Source organism: Triturus cristatus, chromosome 1_2 (genome assembly GCF_964204655.1).
Source record: "Triturus cristatus chromosome 1_2, aTriCri1.1, whole genome shotgun sequence".
In the NCBI taxonomy this organism is placed as follows: Eukaryota; Metazoa; Chordata; class Amphibia; order Caudata; family Salamandridae; genus Triturus; species Triturus cristatus.
Genome location: NC_140580.1, coordinates 117425531 through 117444930, shown reverse-complemented (window position 1 = coordinate 117444930; position 19400 = coordinate 117425531). Strand labels below are relative to the sequence as shown.

General features: G+C 49.7%; 1 protein-coding gene across 1 annotated transcript in view; it reads left to right on the top strand.

Moving 5' to 3' along the window:
* Positions 1 to 19400, top strand: part of LOC146866925 (lysine-specific demethylase 5B-like) — a 717572-nt gene that overhangs the window by 386948 nt on the left and 311224 nt on the right. The window contains exon 7 of the mRNA XM_085618314.1: positions 10784 to 10963. Within this exon, the coding sequence (XP_085474440.1) occupies positions 10784 to 10963 (180 nt within the window). The remainder of the gene's footprint in view (positions 1 to 10783; positions 10964 to 19400) is intronic.

The following is a 19400-nucleotide window of genomic DNA, read 5'->3' as shown; positions in this document are numbered from 1 at the left end:
GAAAGGTGAAGCTTGTCGCTGCAGCCACGGGTACCAGGAGACGTCGAGGACAACCAGGACCCGGAGGCGAGCTGTCCCACGAAGGCTCTTGCTGTCGGCGGCGTCTAAGTCGAACTAGGACTCACCAAGCCTTGGCAAGCGGAACCCACGAAGAACGGAGGACTTGCTTCTGGTGCAGACCAGGAAGGTCTGGGGTGCTTCTCTTTTGCAAAGAAGCGGGAGCCAGTCTGGAGGAGCCAAACCAGCAGTGAAGATTTCAAGGTGTGTCGTCACAAAGGCCGCTAGCCAACGGAAAAGCAACCGGACAGACGCGGCAAGCAGGAAAATGCAGAAGGGCCCCACGCAGGACTCGTGGAGTGTGGGGGGCTGATCTTCGGTGCAGATGGTGCTTGGGGTTGGGGCTTCTCAATCCCCGGTGCACAACTTCGAGGGTGCCTCAGAAGCTGCGCTGGAAGATACTCGCCACTTTTCCCAGGTAGCCGGTCCCACGTCTCTCGTCGCCTCCACGGATCTCAGCTCGGCTGTGGATGTGGATCAGGGTCGGAGAAGTCTGGAAGTCAAGGCTCTGGTCGCGCTCTGCAGTCGGTCCCTCGTAGAACTTCAGCAAAGCAAAGGGTAGTCTCTTGATGGTGGTCTGGGGAGGTGCTAGCACCTCCCCAAGCAGGAAACCTATTGTCCAAGCCTCCCTTGCCGGGATCACTCCCAGTAGCAGGAGGTCAGACTTGTGTCTGTGGCAGCAGCATCCATTTTGTGATGCTGAGGCTTTGGTTAGAGTTAAACAGCAAAGTAGGATTTTAACATGTCTCTCCCTCTAGAAGGAAGGAATAATATCCTCATCACCAGAAATGGTATGGGGGTATTATTCCAAAGTGTTAGACACCTTACACAACATGTTTTAATAAAGCCAAATCATAGTTACCATAACCGTTTAAGATTATAAGGCACTTTAAGAGTATATGGTAGGCTATATCATAGAACAGCTATAAGGACATGGTTCCGAAAGCTGCAGACAGGCTCAGCTCATGCTAGAGCACCATCTCACATGTTACCAAGCACTCTACCTCCAGGATTGTTAAGGCCTGCCATAGGAGTGGCTGATAGGTACACATGTGTCTATATTAAGGGTAGATATAGGTATACTATATCTAAGCAAGGGGTGATTACACGACCTTGCCGCAGCTGAGTGATCAGCCAGTTGTGTCTGATTGGAAGGCCAGACCAGGGGTGGCATAATACATGCTGCAGCCCCTGGGAGGCCACGGGTACACCTATGCCGTGGGTACCTAGGGTACACTGTACAGGGTCCAATAAGGTGATCCTTACCAATTGGTTATGTACCTAGGGTACAGGGAGTCCATTTTAAAGAGAGAGCAGACAGCCTGAGACCCTGAATGGCAGGATCTCAGGCCAACTAAGTCGAAAAACCAGCTAGACACTAGGCAAAAGGTTGGGGGTAACCATAGTCAGATATCCACCTTCCTACAGCCATCATCAATGAATCATCAAACCACATGCCCAAACTTTTTATAGTTGGCTTATTAGCCAGGGAGACCCAAGCGAGCTGGCCACTTCAGATCGTATTGGACGGGGGATTTATTGCTAAGTATCATTAATTCAGTTTTGGCTACATTGAGCTTAAGACTGGATTGATTCATCCAGCTGGCTATTTGTTCCCAGCATGCCGGTTCTGGTGGCTCAAGTGGACTAATGCATCCACTGCAGGGTCCTGTGTTCGACCTCATAGTCACAAGTTAAAATCTCGACGGGTCCACTCAGCCTTTCATCCATCTTAGCTCGATAAAATGAATACCTTTAAGTTGGGTAACAATAATCATCTGTTATTCAGCGCCAAGATGTCTACGAGTGAACGTGCGCTTTACAAAATGCATACGTTATGTTCCCAAATTAACTGGGGGCGAGTCGTAACCAGGTGTAAGTGAAAGCACCAGTTGGGTGTTCATCCGCGTAGGAGACTATGGACATCCCAATAGGAGCTGCAGTATCCGCCAGTGGCTGAAGATAGATGTTGGGCTGAGGTTGGACCCCTGCGGGACGCCACAAGTGACAGGCAAGATATTCAAGGTGCAGCCCTGGTCAAAGACTTGTAATGTTATCTTATTTAGAAAATAACCAACCCAGTCCAAGACTTTCCCTGTAACACTAGCTTTACCAACCCTGTGCAGTAGTATAGAATGCTCAACCGTGTCAAAGGACTCACTAAGGCCCAAAAGGACGATGGAGACCATGCCCCAGATTCTAATCTCGTTTTAGCCTCTTCCACCACCAGTAAAAGGGCAGTCTCAGTACTATGTCTTGGGCAGAAGCCAGTCTGTGTTTGATACAAGCAAGAGTTGGCCTCCAGAAAGTCAGAGAGACACCTGTTGATATGTTTTCCAGGCAGGCAGGGTCAAGGTTAGGTTTTTTCAGGGAGGCTTTAACCTTCGCACATTTCCAAGACTTGGGAACAGACCCAGTTTCCAGAGACAGGTTGGTTCAGTTTGAGCAAAATAGGGAGGATAGTTTCCTGTTCTTGAGCAATGATCCTGGGGGAAGCCTGATCAAGGGGAGAGCCTGATTCTAACTTACTGAAAAGAGCCGTCTGCTCTTCCAGTGTAATGGGAGGGAATTGGGACAGGATGGAGGAACAACTATTTCCTCTATTAATGTTAGGAATCGAGATAGTGCTTCTACAGTCCTTTTCAAAAGATTGGAAAATAACCAACATTTTTTAATTAAAGAAGGAAGCAAAGACCATGCATCTTTCAGTTGATCGTTCAGAAAGAGGTGTGCTGGAAGAAGGGTCTAGCAACATTTTAGTCATTTTAAATATTTCTCATGGGGTATTGCTAGCCTTATTAATCCTTATTTCAAAATAAAACGCCTGGGCAGTGCGGATTTCAGAGTGATGAACTATCTTTCTCCATATATATACCTTTTTTTGGTTCTGCAAAATCTTTCCTCCATTCCTGTCTGCCACAATTTTTTTTTCAAGTTTTGAGGTGGGGGAATACCACGGTGCAGACTTATTGTTAGATTTTTCATTTCTTATCTGCTTGGTGATATTTTGGGCGGTACAAAAGGGGGTGGTGATGGACTGAGCATCAGAACCAATCAAACATTCACACCCAGTCAACAGATCTGGGTTTGATCCGTCACCATTCTTTAGCCCACTCTGCCACCCCAGTTCAGACATGACCCTGTGCCTCATGGGAACAGTCCAGCCCGAACTGCCAAGCCATGCCTTCCCTGGACCGGAAACAAGCTTCCTAGGACCGGTTTCTGGCATTTCAGCCGTCTTCAGCCAGGCTTGCTTGAATCCAGTGGCAAAGTGAGCAAGGGACTCACGTCTGAGCATACCCTGCCAAGTTATGACGAACAAAGCGGTACAAAAGGGGGTGGTGATGGACGGAGCATCAGAACCAATCAAACACTCACACCCAGTCAACAGATCTGGGTTTGATCCATCCCCGTTCTTTAGCCCACTCTGCCACCCCAGTTCAGACATGGCCACATGCAAATCAGTCTGACCCTGTGCCTCATGGGAACAGTCCAGCCCAAACTGCCAAGCCATGCCTTCCCTGGACCGGAAACAAGCTTGGCTTGGCAGTTCGGGCTGGAGTGTTCCCATGAGGCACAGGGTCATACTGATTTGCATATGGCCATGTCTGAACTGGAGTGGTGGAGTGAGCTAAAGAATGATGAAAAATTAAACCCAGATCAGTTGACTGGGGGTGAGTGTTTGATTTGCTCTAACGCTCCATCCATCATCCCCTTTGGTATCGCTTTGTTCGCCCTAAGTTGACTTCCCCCAGACGGCTGGAATATTTCCGCCATCTTGGATAGGGGGGAAGTCGGCGGTACAGCTGCCTGGCCGGACCCTCCCATTCGCCCATAAATGAACCCACAGCCGCGTCCGCGCCGCTAGCGCGCCGAAGGCGCGCCAGAGGCACGCCAGAGGCAAGCCCGTCTGCGCCCGTCCGCGCCGGGACGGCGCTGGGCGCTGGCATTATGGACGGCGGGAGGTCTGACCCTATCATGTATTCATGAGAAAAACTCTTGGCCTTGGCGCGCCCTTCTTGCCCATCCTCCCCATGGTCCCCCCTTGAGTTTCCCTCTCACTGTAAGTCCTGCCGTTTGAATTATCCCCAGCACAACCGACTTCCTGCCCTTCTGGGTTTAAGTTATTTAAAATTCTCAGTCTCAACTGCCGCTCCCTGATAAAACATCACGCTGAGATCCTGGACCTTCTAACTGATGAATCTCCTGACGCTCTCTTTCTCACGGAAGCCTGGCTTCACCAGGACGCCACCGCAATACCATGGCTGGCTCTCCCGCCTGGCTACACACTCAAATCTGTTAACAGAGAATTGGGAAGAGGTGGTGGGGTGGCAATGATAGCTAAGGAATCATATAAAACCAATTTAGTGAGTGAACCCATAGTAGGTTGCGAGTGCGCATCAATCAAAATTGGGCTAACTGATAATATCTCTTTAGCCGGTCTTTTGATTTATAGGCCCCCCGGGTCAGCGACCAGTTTCAAAAAGGATCTTCTTGATAAAGTGGGGCATCTGGCTAGCAAGTCTGCCAATTTCACCATTTTGGGTGATCTCAATCTCCACCTTGAATGCACTGAACAGGTGGAGATTGGCAGTTTCTTGGCTGATCTGGAAGCCTTTCAATTAAAGCAGTGTGTGCTTGAAGCTACCCACATAGCCGGCCATGTTTTGGATCCAGTCATTTCTAACCTCCCCCAAATCATTATGCGTTCCCCAGTTCCTCTGGTCTGGACAGACCATTTTTTGGTCACCTTTTCCCTACAATTTCCGATCAAAATTGACCCTAGTCACCCCATGAAGATCCTAAAGTGTGCCTGGCATAAGCTTAATCCTGAGATTCTTTCTGCTTGGATTTCTAGCCACCAACCGCAACTACCCGCCTGCGCGGACGAAGCAAACCAGTGTTATCAGGACTGGCTGACGGCTGGTCTGGACACCCATATCCCTGCAAAATGGGGTAAGATTGGGCGTGGGCCATCTAACCCATGGTTCAACGAGGCCCTTTCCTTGACCAAAAAGGGCTGTAAGAAGTTGGAGCGCGCTTGGAGGCGCTCCTACGATGCGACTGCTAAACTTGAATATCAAGCAGCCCTTAAGTCTTACCATAAAGAGATTCGCAGAGCGCGGGCCGACTTTGTGGCAAATAAAATTATGGCGAGCTCCAACCCTACAAAAACAATCTTTTCCTTACTGGGCAATATGAAGAAATCCGGTGGTAATGAGGGTCATCCAATCACCTCGAATAACCAGTGTAGTGCGTTAGCTACATATTTTATTAATAAAGTGGAACTAATCTACCAGGGACTCCCACAAACTTTTTCCCTCCCTGTCTGAAGAGCTGGCCCCCTCAGGGGGTGAGTCTTTGAATGCTCAGAGCTTAGGGGAATTCCTTCCCATTACGGCTCTGGAGTTTGCGTCTCTCAGTTCCAAAATCAAGTCCGGCTCCCCGGCGGACCCAGTGACTCCCACCTGTTTCCGTCTTCTTTATCCCTCCATCTCCGAACTATGCCTTGAAGTGGTCAATCGGTCACTACTCACGGCATCAGTCCCCCGAGCTTGGAATCATGCCAAAGTCATCCCCCTTTTGAAAAAACCCTCCTTGGCTGCATCCGACCCGAGTAATTACCGTCCCATCTCGCAACTGCCTTTTTTGGCCAAAGTGACGGAGGCACACGTGAACTCTATCCTGGCAGGCTTTGTCGAGCAACATGCTTTATTTGACCCTACCCAACATGGCTTTCGCCCTCGCCATAGTACTGAATCTGCGCTCCTGGTGGTATCTGAAACCATTAAAAGTCATCTCGATGCAGGCGACTCCGCGGCTTTGATCCTATTGGATTTGAGTGCCGCATTTGACACTGTATCGCACAAAATACTTCTGAGACGCCTGCAGGACATTGGGGTAAGGGACTCGGCCTTGGCCTGGATTACTTCCTTCCTGTCAGAGAGATCCTTTCAGGTCCTGGCTCCCCCCTTTTCCTCACAAAAGTGCGCATTGCACCAGGGAGTACCTCAGGGCTCTATACTAAGCCCACTCCTATTTAACCTGTATGTCAGCCCATTGGCAACACTGGCCAAGAGTAGGGGGCTTTCACTGGTCTCATACGCCGACGATACCCAATTAATGATCAGCTTCTCTAAAAAAAGTTCCGCCAACCTAAACAATTTCACGGCTGACTTTTGGCTATCTCCGACTGGATGGCAGCAAACTGCCTTCAGCTAAACTCCGGGAAATCCGAAATTCTGCTTTTCGGTAAGGATAGGGAGTTATGGACTGACCTTCTCTGGCCAGAACGTCTCAAGCCTGCCCCAGTCCCTAAGGACTCTGTAAAGAACCTTGGCTTTTGGTTTGACCGCGGTCTAACTTTCGAGAAACAAACTAAGACTGTTGCGGGGGTCTGTTTCGGTCTCCTGCGGAGCCTCAGACCACTGCTTGGGTTCTTTCCTCCATCGGTGCGGCAGTCCATCATCCAATCGTCTGTTCTTGCCAGATTGGACTATGGGAACTGCCTTTACTTGGGAGCAACAAGGGCTAGTATAAACCGCCTCCAGAGGATCCAGAATGCTGCAGCCAGGGTTCTGGTGTCTCTACCCAAGCATTGTTCGGTTGCCCAGGTGCTTCCGAAACTTCACTGGTTGCCAGTGTGTAAACGCATTCAATTTAAAGCACTATGTATTTCACACAAAATTCTTGCAAAGCAGGCCCCGTCTGGCCTCCTGGAACTATTGAAGCCTTACGTTCCTACGCGTTCCTTGCGCTCCGCCAACCATGCTCTGGTCTGCGTCCCTCGGGTGCGGAGGGCCAGGGCAGGGGGGCGCTCATTCCGACACCTAGCAGCTAAATTGTGGAATTCTGTCCCGATTTCAGTTAGAACTATTCCTAGCCATTTGACCTTTCGCAAGGCCCTGAAGACGTGGCTCTTCCCCCTTTCATCATCTAAGCCTCAGTGATCTGCTCCGGTGCTCGCTCCCTGGTTCTCGCTGCTGCGCTGGGACGCCTCGTTGCTGAGGCAGCCATGCACATTATAAAATTAATTAATAATAATAATAATGCCCAGACGTGGGTCCCTTGCTCACTTTGCCACTGGATTCAAGATAGATTGGCTGACGAGGGTTATGAACCCGAAACCGGTCCCAGGATGCTTGTTTCCGGTCCAGGGAAGACATGGCTTGGCAGTTCGGGCTGGACTGTTCCCATGAGGCACAGGGTCATACTGATTTGCATATGGCCATGTCTGAACTGGAGTGGTGGAGTAGGCTAAAGAATGATGATAGATTAAACCCAGATCAGTTGACTGGGGGTGAGTGTTTGATTTGCTCTAACGCTCCGTCCATCATCCCCTTTGGTATCGTGGTGATATTTTGGGTCAGCCAGTTTGTGATCTTATGATTATCCAGTGGACCAAGGCCCACCCAGGGTAAGGATTGAGTCAGTGAACACTTCCAGCTTTCCCAGTTTAACTCGGACCATTGTCTATCAAACATGGCTGTACTCTTAATGGGAGCAAACAGCCGGGAATTGTTGGTAAATACCAGATCCAACAAATGACCCCCTATGTGGGTGGAGCACTGAACTCTTTGCTGTAATTGTAGGGCAGCTAGATCGTGCATAAAGCAGGAAGTTTGGGGGTCTTTAGAATCATTCAAGTGTGGATTTAAATCTCCCATGACCGTTAAGGAAGTATATTTTATGACCAAACTCGCTAGAACATCGGGGTTGATTGAATAAATGACTGGCCTGGCCTGGGAGGCGATATACTAAGCTTCCGACATTGTGGTAGTATGGAAAAAAGATAAAGAAAACGCAACACTTTCACAATAGGAGAGTGAGGGGATCAATTCTACAGTTGAATGAATTTTTGTCTGGGGGTCAGCCTGAACTACATCCGGTCCGGATTCCTCATGAAGCCATGTTTCCGTGAGGAAAACTACATCCAGTTTGTAATCTTCTAGGAGAGAACGGATGTCCAGCTTATGACCTGGAAGGACCATGCAGTTGAGGAGAAGCACATTTTGTCGAGATTTAGGTGCGTGGAGTTCCCTACTTGTAGGATCAAAAGGAAACCTATAGGAGCAATACTTTAGAGTGCTGTCTGAACTAGACACATTTATTGAGTGGCTACAGTTAGCACGTGTTGTCCCTCTAGCTTTAAGTAGTAAGGCCCTGGAATATATTTGCTGGTGAGAGGTTAGAGTTGCAGGTTCCCTGGCCCCGGTCGGGCGTGGATGGGTTGCCTTAGACGCACCTTCAGCACGCCAGCAGTGCCTCCATTGCATGCTCAAAGAAAACATAAAAATCACTGCCTCATAGGTGCAACTGATCAGCAAATCCTCACAGTGCTGCTGCTTCTCTGATGCGCGCCTGCTGCCCTGCCGTTTTTATGCCAGGCCGGGACTCCAACCACTAGAGCACCAACCAGAAAGTGTCCGCTCTATGGTTGGTTTGAAAAGTAAAATGCACAGTGCTTCAATTCCCCTCAGTGCTACCATTACTCTGTTCTTTCCCTCGCCGCCCCCAATTGCGAATTCCCACATCCTAGATGGTTACGAATAGCTATCTTGTGCTCGTTCGTATCTTCACTGTTGGCTGCATCATCATGGTTGGCACAATTCGGTCCATCCACTATGCCTACAAAGACATCTAGATATGCTGTGTCATCTTAACATTCAAGAGTTGCAGCCCTTACCATCATTGGTTGCAAACAAGCTAAAGCAACAGTCTGCATCGTAGATTTGAGTTGTCAGAGAAGACCCTGTTGACTACAGAACTGTCTGCTGCTGCATCGTTGACAGATGTCATGTCACCTACAACATGGTCTGCTGGATACTGTCATTTGAAATGCATGTTGCCTGCTGCATCATAAGTTAAGATGTCCTCTTCACAGCAGACATAGATGAATTTTGAGTCTCATTTATTCATTGTCTCTTGTAGAGAAGAATTAACAGTCAACCACAAACAAGAATATTTTTATATTATAAGTTCTCTGGGATAGTTGGCAGGACTATCCAGTGCTTATGAGTTCAATGGAGATGCCCTTGAAGAAGAACTAGGATTACAGGTAAGAAACCTTTCCTTCTCCAACATGGGTAAGAAACCTTTCCTTCTCCAACATAGATTTTTTCATAGATTCACATGCTTGAACCTTCTCACATCATCCAAGTGGGTGCCTCCAATACATACTGAGCAGTATGAAATAACAATTTCTCATAGAAACAGCCACAAAATAGTGTGTTTTGAGCTTTTCAGACTCATTTTAAAAGACACAAACTTCGTCTAATGAGATTTAAGGTCCATGAACCTAACTTAATTGTACAAAGGGTGCCCAAAGCCTGGAGGTTGGAGACCGAGGTGTGCCCATAGGTCTGACCCCGCCCCCCCCCCCCACACACACACGCACATTGTCGAGCCCTCCATCAGATCTAGCCGGCAGCCTGCCCCGCCAACGAACGAGTTCCTTTAAAGGTAACCGTTCCAGCAGGCCAAACCTGGTGCCCGTAGCTGACCCGCACTCCATCGCTGTCGACCATAGCTTTTCACTTTGGCCTGTTCTAGCACGACCAATAACCTTTGGTTCCCGCTTTGCACTTTTTGGTGCTAGACAACTCCTAAAAATTATATTTCTCTTTCCCCAATCCGATTTTTGCTTTTGGTGTCTATTTGCTCATTAAATTGCTAATAATATTCCTATTTTTATAAAATGGAGTGGACTATTTATTGTGTTGTGTTTTCGACTTAACTGTTTTTGTACTAATGAATGCTGTCCCCTTGTTCCTTTGAGTTTAGCCTGACTGCTCTGTGCCATGGTTACCCAGGACTGAGGAAGGATTTAATTTTAAGAAACCTAACTGGACTTGATACAGAATAGTGACATTATTACTTGGTGACGTCTCACAACCACCCCAACTGATAATCCACATTCTCACAGAGGCACGGGTGAATAGGCCTCAGCCTGATTAGAATACATGCCGTCACTTCTCAGTCCCACACAGCCTGGTAGGGTGGTCAGTAACCACTCTTGCCAAACAACTGCCTCAGACTTGATGTTAACTCTGGCACTGCTACACCAAAAGTTGGAAAGTCTGGTGCCTAAAAAGCAGAAGTGGGAATTTGTGTGTCTTCACCTGGTTAGCTTGCCATAAGCAGACAGTCTTTTCTCAGAGAAGGTACATGTACAGTATCAACAGGTGAGCCAAATTCAGCATTAAATGAAAGATATGTGAAAGCTGGGTATGATCTAGCACAAACTGATATGCGAGAGCCAGCCTTATGGTTTAAATGAAATGCCATTGCAGGGATTTGCAAGCATGATTGCCTGGTATTTGTTATTTGGAATTCTGTAAATGTGTTAAATATTTTTTAGACCTGCTGTACTCGTACTCTTACAAAGTGTCTGAAGTTGTGAAGGAACCTAGGAAACAATATGGTGTAGGGTGTAACAGATTGAAGTAAATTTTTCAGATTATAATGGAACAACATATTGGAATACGTTTTCTAGTTTATAATGGAAGTCCTTAAAATGTAGATTTTCATTTTTGTACAAATATTTTTAGATTTCCATTTTGTCACTTTAAATTTATGACCTAAATGAAGATTATTTAAATTGACAACTTAAATGAAGATCCGTAGTAGTGCTGAAATATTCTTGACCATTGACTTGTGCCCGCATGTAGTGAACCTAGTTTTGATTCTTTGAGTCTGGATTAGTGACTGATACTTTTGTGTCTAGGCTAGCGGGCGTGTGCCAGTGCTTGACAACCTGGTGGAACTAGTGTCAAGAGGTCATAGTATCCCAGTGCATTTGGATTCATTACCACGACTGGAGTCCCTGGTGTCAGAGGTCCAAGCTTGGAATGAGAGTGCATCCAGTACATTCCTGACTCCGGACTTAAACTTCTCTTTACTGGAGGTGAGTCATTTAAATCTTTCTATGTATTAGTTGTTTGAAAGTACTCCATTTTGACATGGACACCCCCACTTTCGCCTGGTACATGTGATTTTGACTAGAAGTGCACTGTGTTCCTGTTAACCAGGTCACCAGTGCCAAATCTCTTTCCCAAAACAGGACAATGGTTCTCCCGATTGGCAATGCCTTTAGCACCCTCTAGAAGTCCCTATTAAATAGTACCCCTGGTGCCTAAGACCTTGGGTACAAACGAGTGTCCCCCAAGTGCTGTAGCACAGTGTCACTCTCAGGGACCCGTCACCAAACTCATACAGGGCTGCTATCGTAGGCTGCATGTTTTGATGCAGACAAAAATGAAAACATGACCTGACACACATTCCCGTGTGCCAGGTCCCCTGACACTGAATGTATTACTTCAAATCAAATTTTATTGCTATAGACCTCGTCAGATATCCACAATATAAAAAAATATAATGTATACAGGAAGTGTTGTTCATAGATTAAACCGCTCTAAAATAGTGGTGAACAAGTTTTTAAAAATGTAAATACTTTATAACATAAAAATTCATCTGGGGGGCTCTTAATAATTCAATCAGATCCATAATTCTAGAGATATTCTATTTAATACAAATAGGTTTTATAAAACAGCTATGTGCTTCAACCAGGAGTTTGTTAGGGCAAACAAACCGTACATGTACCAAATCTTGAATACCTCCTCCTCCTCACAGATCACAGATCACAGAGGCCAGCTTTATCCAGTGTGCCACCCCAGTTTTCAGTTAATTCTTTTACTGGTAGTGTCCTCAATCACAACATCAAAATACGACGGCTAACCTTATGATCTAATGAAAATCTCAGATATTTTGAACTCACTTTATATTGTACTCTAGCTAAAAATGGCTTATAGTGGGATAGCTGTAAACAGTAAGCCTCATCAGTATCAAAGCTCAATCTTGGGGTGGATTTTTTTAGGAAAAGCATCAAGAGTATTGGGGACCAAGATTGCAGGAGTTTAATAGAACATTGGAAGTATTCCAAAGCATTCTCTAGGTTTTCTTTAAAAGTATTTTCCCTGGACCAGCCTTAAAAGTATCCTGACGTAAGAGCGCGCTCAATGAGTGTGAGAAAGTGGCTCTGTTCCCAAATAGGTTCAGTGTGTACAGAGTCCACAGTCCCCAGAGGTTTGGCAGAGGCTAAAGTTAGATAAAACCTTACTCTCTAAAGTGGTAGTTTGGTCGAGTAGTAAGGCAGTATCAGAGGACCATGTTAAGCATTTGATGTACACACTCAGTCAGCAAATGAATTCACACACTCAAGAACTGAACTCTAGGCCAATTGTTTTGTATAAAAAAATATACTGTTGTTTTATTTCTAGAACCAAGCAAGCCTGGCACAGGTAAGCATGTAAATACTTTTCAGCTACAAGATGCTGTTGTTGAATACTTTCAAAAGATAGTAGAACATAGAATCAGTAGGCTTTTTGAGTAAAAATGTAGTTAATTACTTTTCGGATTACTTTTTCTAACACAGTGCTGGATCCTAGATTCAGCACTCGGGCATTTCCTGAAAACGGTTGAGTAAATACGTTTTGGTTAGAGGTACGATTTTTAAAGAATATTATTGTATTTCAAAAGTTGACACTTCGAAACTTTTTTGCATAGAATCACCAATGTTATCCTATGGGAGGAAATTAACTTTGCAGGTAAGTTACTTTAACGTTACTTTTCTTTCTCAGTGCTGGATACCTAGATTCAGCACTGGGACATTTCATGAAAACAGTTGAGAAAATGCGTTTTGGTTAATCGGGTGATTTATTATTTTTTTTTTTTAGGAATATTCTCAGTTTTCAAAAGTCGACACTTGGAAACTTTTTGGGAGAAAAAGTGCCAATGTTATTCTATGAGGAAAAAGAGGTTACCGGTTTCCAGGTAGGTAATCGGTCTTTTGAGTTAGGGTTCTGGGGTAAAACTCAGGGGTCCCCCAGGGTCAGTGATGCACTGCTGTTGCACCCCCGGTGGCACTAGGGTGGCCGGGTGCAGAGTGTTGCGGCCCAATGTTATCCTATGGAGGATAGGGGGGCTCCGGTTGGTGGCTGCTGGCAAGCAGGCCACGGGGTTGTGGGAGCAAAGCTCCTAGGGTTAAGCTCAGGGCAAGTTGGGGACTAAAGTAGCACCAAAGGTGCACCCTCAGCGACACTAAGGCGGCCGGGTGCAGGGTGCTGTTTTGAGGTCGGGTGCCCTGTTGATTTCAATGGCGATTCTTTGGGACAAAGAAACAGTTCAGGCTCGGGGACGAGGATCTTCCAGGAGCGACCACCACTTCGAGGGGTAAGTTGGGATGTTGAGGGTTGGTTAGGCACTGTTGGTTTGGGCACACAAGGCCGTGGGGCGCCGGGTGCAGGGGTGTCTTGCGACATCCTGGTAGGGGGGGGTCCTCTGGATTGAGGCTGCAGGCGTCAGGAGGCTTGAGGCAGGTCAGGGATTGCTGGATCTCGGGTCTGGATCTCCAGGGGGACCTCCTCGTGGTGTATTTTCACTCGATCTCGGGCCGGGTTCGGCAGGTGCAGATGGGGGCTGGATTCGTGGTTCCTGGCTGGCACTAGGAGCTGCAGTTTAAACACGTCCGGTGTTCACGGGAGAAACAGTCTGGAAAGTGAAGGCAGGCAGGTCCTCCGGGGTTTGTGAGGTTGCTGTCTGCTGGACACGCTGGGATTTTGCAGGTTCAAGGGGAGACAGCCTTGTAGGGTTGGGGCCAAGTCAGTGGGCGTTGTCCTCTTGTTAGCTCGGCACGGCTCTTCGTCCTTCTTCTTATCTTCTTTTCTTGTTGTTGCTGGTTCTGAGGAAGGAAGGTTCAGGGTGCCCCTAAATACTAAATTTAGGTGTGTTACAAGTAGGTAAAGGACAGGGACAAATGGGTTCCTTCCCTGGGGTGGGTACACCCCCTATTCTGCCACTCTTCTCTCTCCAGTGGAAAGGGGGCAGGAGCCTGTCCCTGGTTGGCTGGGTCCCCCCTCCCCCCCTCATCTTCAAGATGGCGGGGACTGTAGGTTATGCTTCACCTCGCCTCCCCCACCTTAGGGGTGGAGTTGGCAGAGGTGGGCACACCTCTCTTCCTCACTTGTTTTTCCCGCAGCTTCTCCCGCCCAAAGTGGGGGGGTAGAACCAGTGGGGACCATTTGCTAAAAAGCAGCAAATGGTCTGGAGAGGCTCACAAAGGCGGCATGCCTTTGAAGCTTCTCCTTCGTGAACCCTGCCCATCCTGGGGGAGGAGGCTTGGCACCTCGTCCCAGGATGTGCATTGTTTCAGGCCTCCGAGAGCAGCAAGCTATCGACCCAGGGGTCCAGAAACATGTCTGGGGTGGCAGCCTAAGCAGCCACTCAGTCAGGTCACTGGAAGTTGCTCGAGTTTCAGGGGGCATCTCCAAGATGCCCTCTGTCGTGCATTTTACATTAAATCCCACACTGGCATCAGTGGGGGTTTAATGTGCTGAGAAGTTTGATGCCAATCTTCCCAGTCTTCAGTGTAGCCATTATGGTGCTGTGGAGTTCGTAATGACAAACTCCCAGCACCATATACTCTTAATGGCAGCACTGCACTCATGCTCCTGTACCCTCACCACTGGCATAGGGCACCCAGCTAGAGTGGTGACTGATGTATGCCAGGGCAGTGGTTTGTGGGCATGGCACACAGGGATGTGTGCCATGTCGTCTGTTTTGTTCTGCACCCAGACACTCAGTCTGCAAAGGCAGTGTGTGAGTGTCATGGTACAGGGCCTCTGAGGGTGGCACAATAAGTGCTGCAGCCCTTAGAGGCCTTCTCTGGTCACAGGACCCTGGGTACCTGTGGTACCATTTACCAGGGGCTGACATGTGGCCAGAGATGCCAATTGGGGTTAGGCTTCAATGCAGTTTTAGGGAAGGAACACAGGCCCTGGGCACACTCAGTCAAAGCACATCAGCAATTCAACAAAAAGTGGGGGCATACCATGCAAGAAAGAGGGCACTTTCTCACAAGGGCCCTCCCTTGCTGCCGTCGCTGCTGCGGGCGGCGGCTCCGTTCGTTCCGCCACCGCCTTTGCCAGGTTTTCCGGACAATTTTGCCCCTAGTTGGGACCTTAATTGTGACACGGAGATGGACCACTGGGAAGGGTGTGAGGACCCTCTCGCACAGCAGCGCGGGTCGGACCAGGAATGGACGGAAGAGCTAGAGAATGTTAGTTGCCTTGACCTCTCCTCTGACCCTGTTTTTTTTCTCCTCCTGCTGTGGCTATGGAGGGGGTCTCTACATACACTGTGGTGCTCCGTAGAGCAGCTGAGGCCCTTGACCTTGACCTGCCTACAGTGACCCTCAAGACTAATCTCCTCACTGAAGTACTTCAGCCGACGGCAAGCTCTTTGGAGCCCTGCTGGCGTTCAATGAGGCCCTAACTGACGTCTTGATGGGCACCTGGTCTAGACCAGCCACGGGGGTTCCCGTGGATAAGAATGTGGCCAGGCACCATCGCCCAGCCCCGGGTGAACCTGCTTTACTGTGTGCCCACCCAACCCCAGAGATCCTGGTCATCCAGGCTTCCACTTCCCAAAGCGCATTCCCTACCGCTCCCCCGGATAAGGAATCCAAGAAGCTGGAACAGTTCGGCAAGAAACTGTTTTAATCTGCCAGCTTAGGGCTGCGGTCGGTGAAAACTGCATGCCTCTTGGGCCGCTCTTCCCCCTCTGTGTGGGACATGGTTGCGCAGGTTTTGGCTCAGTGTCCGGAGGAGGTGTCGGATAGTGCTTTCCCAAGCTGTTGCCAAGGGGAAAGATGCGGCAAAGTTCGCCGTTTGGTGTGGACTGGACACCGCGGACTCACTGGGTAGGGCGATTTCCACAACAGTGGCCCTCCGTCGTCACACCTGGTTGCAGTCCACTGGTTTTTCAGGGGATGTTCAAAGTTCTCTTATGGACATGCCCTTTGATGGTACCCGCCTGTTCGGCGATAAGGCAGATAGTGCGCTGGAGCGTTTTAAGGACTCCCGGGCTACGGCCAAGGCCTCTTCACCACGCGCCCGGCCACGTCTGCTTTTCGTTCCTTTCGTGGCCTCGGAAGGGGCGCCCAACACGTTTGTTCAGCCAGAATCCTGCGCAGAACCAACCTCAGCGCGGACGTGGTGCCCGCCGCGGCAGGGACAGGGGGCCAGCGTGCGGGTCAGTCCACCTCAGCTCCCATAGCATCCACCTCAAAGCCTTCCTAGTCCGAGCTTTGTGGCACACCCCACGCTGGTGGACGGCAGGTGCCGCCATCACCTTCCTCACTGGCATTCCGTTACCTCACGCAGGTGGGTGCTGCAAATCGTCCGAAGGGGCTACTCCATCCCCTTCGAGACTGCCCCTCCAGCCATGCCACTTCAGTTCCACCGCATGTCGGGGGACCATTTCGCGCTTCTCTAGCAGGAAGTCACGGCCCTCTTGGCCAAGGGGCCCATCGAGCGCGTTCCTGGGCCAGAAGTAGGACGTGGTTGTTGTTCCCACTACTTCCTGGTCCTCAAGAAGGAAAAAAGGGGCCTGCGTCCCATCTTGGACCTCAAGAACGTCAACTGCTTCCTCCGGAAGGAGAAGTTCAAGATGTTGACTCTGGCTCAGGTCTTGGCTGCCCTCAACCATGGAGACTGGATGGTAGCGTTGGACTTGCAGGACGTATATTTTCATATCCCCGTCCTGCCGGTCCACCGGCGTTACCTGCAGTTCACGGTATGCCTAGTGCACTTTCAGTTTGCCGTGCTCCCCTTCGGCCTTACCAGTGCCCCTCGGGTGTTCACGAAAGTGATGGTGGTGGTCGCAGCTTATCTGCGCAGATCAGGAGTTCCAGTCTTCCCCTATCTCGGCGACTGGTTGTTGAAGGCGGGCTCACCCCAGGCAGTCGTCTCCCACCTCCAGACTATGGCCGACCTCCTGCATTTGCTGGGGTTCTCCATCAACGTGGCGAAGTCGCACCTGAGTCCCTCTCAGAAGCTCCCCTTCATCGGAGCGGTTCTGGATTCGACGCAGTTTCGGGTTTATCCTCCCGAGCAGCGAGCAGCGAGTCCGGGTTATTCAGGCTATGATTCCGATCTTTCAGCCTCTATCCCGGGTTACAGTCAGGATGACGCTCCGGCTCCTGGGCCTAATGGCCTCCTGCATCCTGCTAGAGCAACATGCCAGATGGCATATGCGGGCTCGGCAGTGGGACCTGAAGTTCCAGTGGACACAGCATCGGGGCAACCTGTGCGATCATGTACAGATCTCGGAGGGCGCTGCACGACAATTGCAGTGGTGGCTCACGAATCATGATTGGGTCAATGGCAGATCCCTCTCCCTTCTCCAACCGGAGCACACAATGGTGACAGATGCGTCCCTCCTGGGATGGAGGGGCCACAAGGGATAGGCGGAGATCAGAGGCTTCTGTTCTCTGGCGGAGTCCCGGCTTCATATCAACCTATTGGAGCTGCGGACGATCCAGCTTGCACTGAAGGCATTCCTTCCCTCTGTACGGGGAAGTGTAGTGCAGGTGTTCACAGACAACACCACCGCCATGTGGTACTGCAACAAACAGGGCGAGGTGGGGTCGTGGACCCTATGTCAGGAGGCTCTCCGCCTCTGCACATGGCTGGAACATCAAGGCATTACCTTGGTGATTCAGCACCTGGCAGGTTCTCTGAACGCCAGGGCAGACGAACTCAGCCACCGGTGCATGATGGATCACGAATGACGTCTGAACTCGGACGTGGCACAAGGTCTCTTTCTGCAGTGGGGAGAGCCTTGGTTAGATCTAGTCGCCACCGAAGAGAACGCGCAATGTCATCAGTTCTGCGCATTGGAATTTCCAAGGCGGCACTCGCTAGGCGACGCTTTTCTTCACGAGTGGAGCTGCGGTCTGTTGTACGTCTTTCCGCCTATACCACTTCTGCCCAGAGTGCTGAAGAAGATTTGGCGCGACCGGGCCCAAGTCATCCTTGTGGCTCCGGATTGGGCACGAAGATAGTGGTATGCCGAGCTACTCAGCATGGCTATCGATCCCCCGATCCGACTGCCTCTTCGGGAGGATCTTGTGTAGCAGCAGCAGGGGACGGTCCTCCACCCGAACCTGTCCAGCCTCCACGCGTGGAGATTGAGCGGCGACATTTGACAGCTTTCGACCTTCCTGTCTGTGATATTATTCTGGCAGCCAGGAGTCCCTCCACTAAGACAGTATACGCCTGCAGGTGGAACACATTTGTGGCATGGTGCACAGCAAAGGCTGGGGATCCCCTTTCTGCCCCTCTTTCCGAGGTCCTTCTGTTTCTTCTCTCTTTGGCCCAGCAGGGCTCTGCTCTGGGCACTATCAAGGGTTATCTCTCAGCCATTTCTGCCTTTCTAAGGCTTCCAGATTAGCCTTCTCTTTTTAATTCTCCAGTTGTTAAACGCTCCCCCCCCGTGCCTTTCATAATGCCTCAATGGGGCTTAAATATTGTCTTGACCTATCTGATGTGCGCTCCCTTTGAGCCACTTCATAACTGTCCCTTACGTCTTCTCACTCTAAAGACGGCTTTCCTGGTAGCTATCACCTCTGCCAGAAGAGTGAGTGAGCTCCAGGCTCCTTCTTCTAAACCCCCTTTTCTCTCTGTTCATCCGGACAAAGTGGTTTTAAGTACCCTTACATACACACACTGCCCTTGCAGGCTGGGTGTCTGGGTACAAGACAAAACAAAGAGTCGACATGGCACACATCCCTGTGTGCCATGCCCACCACCTACACTGCCATGGCATACATCAGCCACCCATCTAGCTGGGTGCCCTATGCCAGTGGTGTGGGCACAGGAGCATGAGCCCAGGTCCATTCCTGGGCCCTGTAAGTGCAGTGCTGCCATTTAAGAGCACATGGTGCTGAGAGCTCGTCAAACACGATCTCCACAGCACCATAATGGCATCACTGCAGACTGAGAAGTTTGGTATCAAACTTCTCAGCACATTAAATCCGCAGTGATGCAAGGGTGGGATTTAATGTACCAAGCACCCAATAGGGCATCTTAGAGATGCCCCCTAAAACCTAACCTTCAATCCTCGTCTGTTCTGAGTCTGCCTAGGCTGCCACACAGCAGACATGTTGCTGGACCCCTGGGTAGGAGAGCCCCTGCTCTCCTGGGCCTGCAACAATGCACATCCTGGGCGAGGTGCTAAATCTCCTCCCCCAGGATGGGCAGGGAGAAGCTTCAAAGGCATGCTGCCTCCGTGAGCTTCCCCAGGCCACTGCAACCCCCCACTCTGGCGGGAAGCTTGGCCGGAAACCCCAAATAAGGATAGGGGATGTGCCTGCCTGCCAACCCCACCCCTCAGGTGGGGGAGGCGAGGTAAAGCACATCTCCGGGCTCTCGCCATCTTGAAGATGGGAAGCCCTGCCCAATCAGGATTATGCTACTGCCCCCCTCCCACAGGAGAGAGGCAGG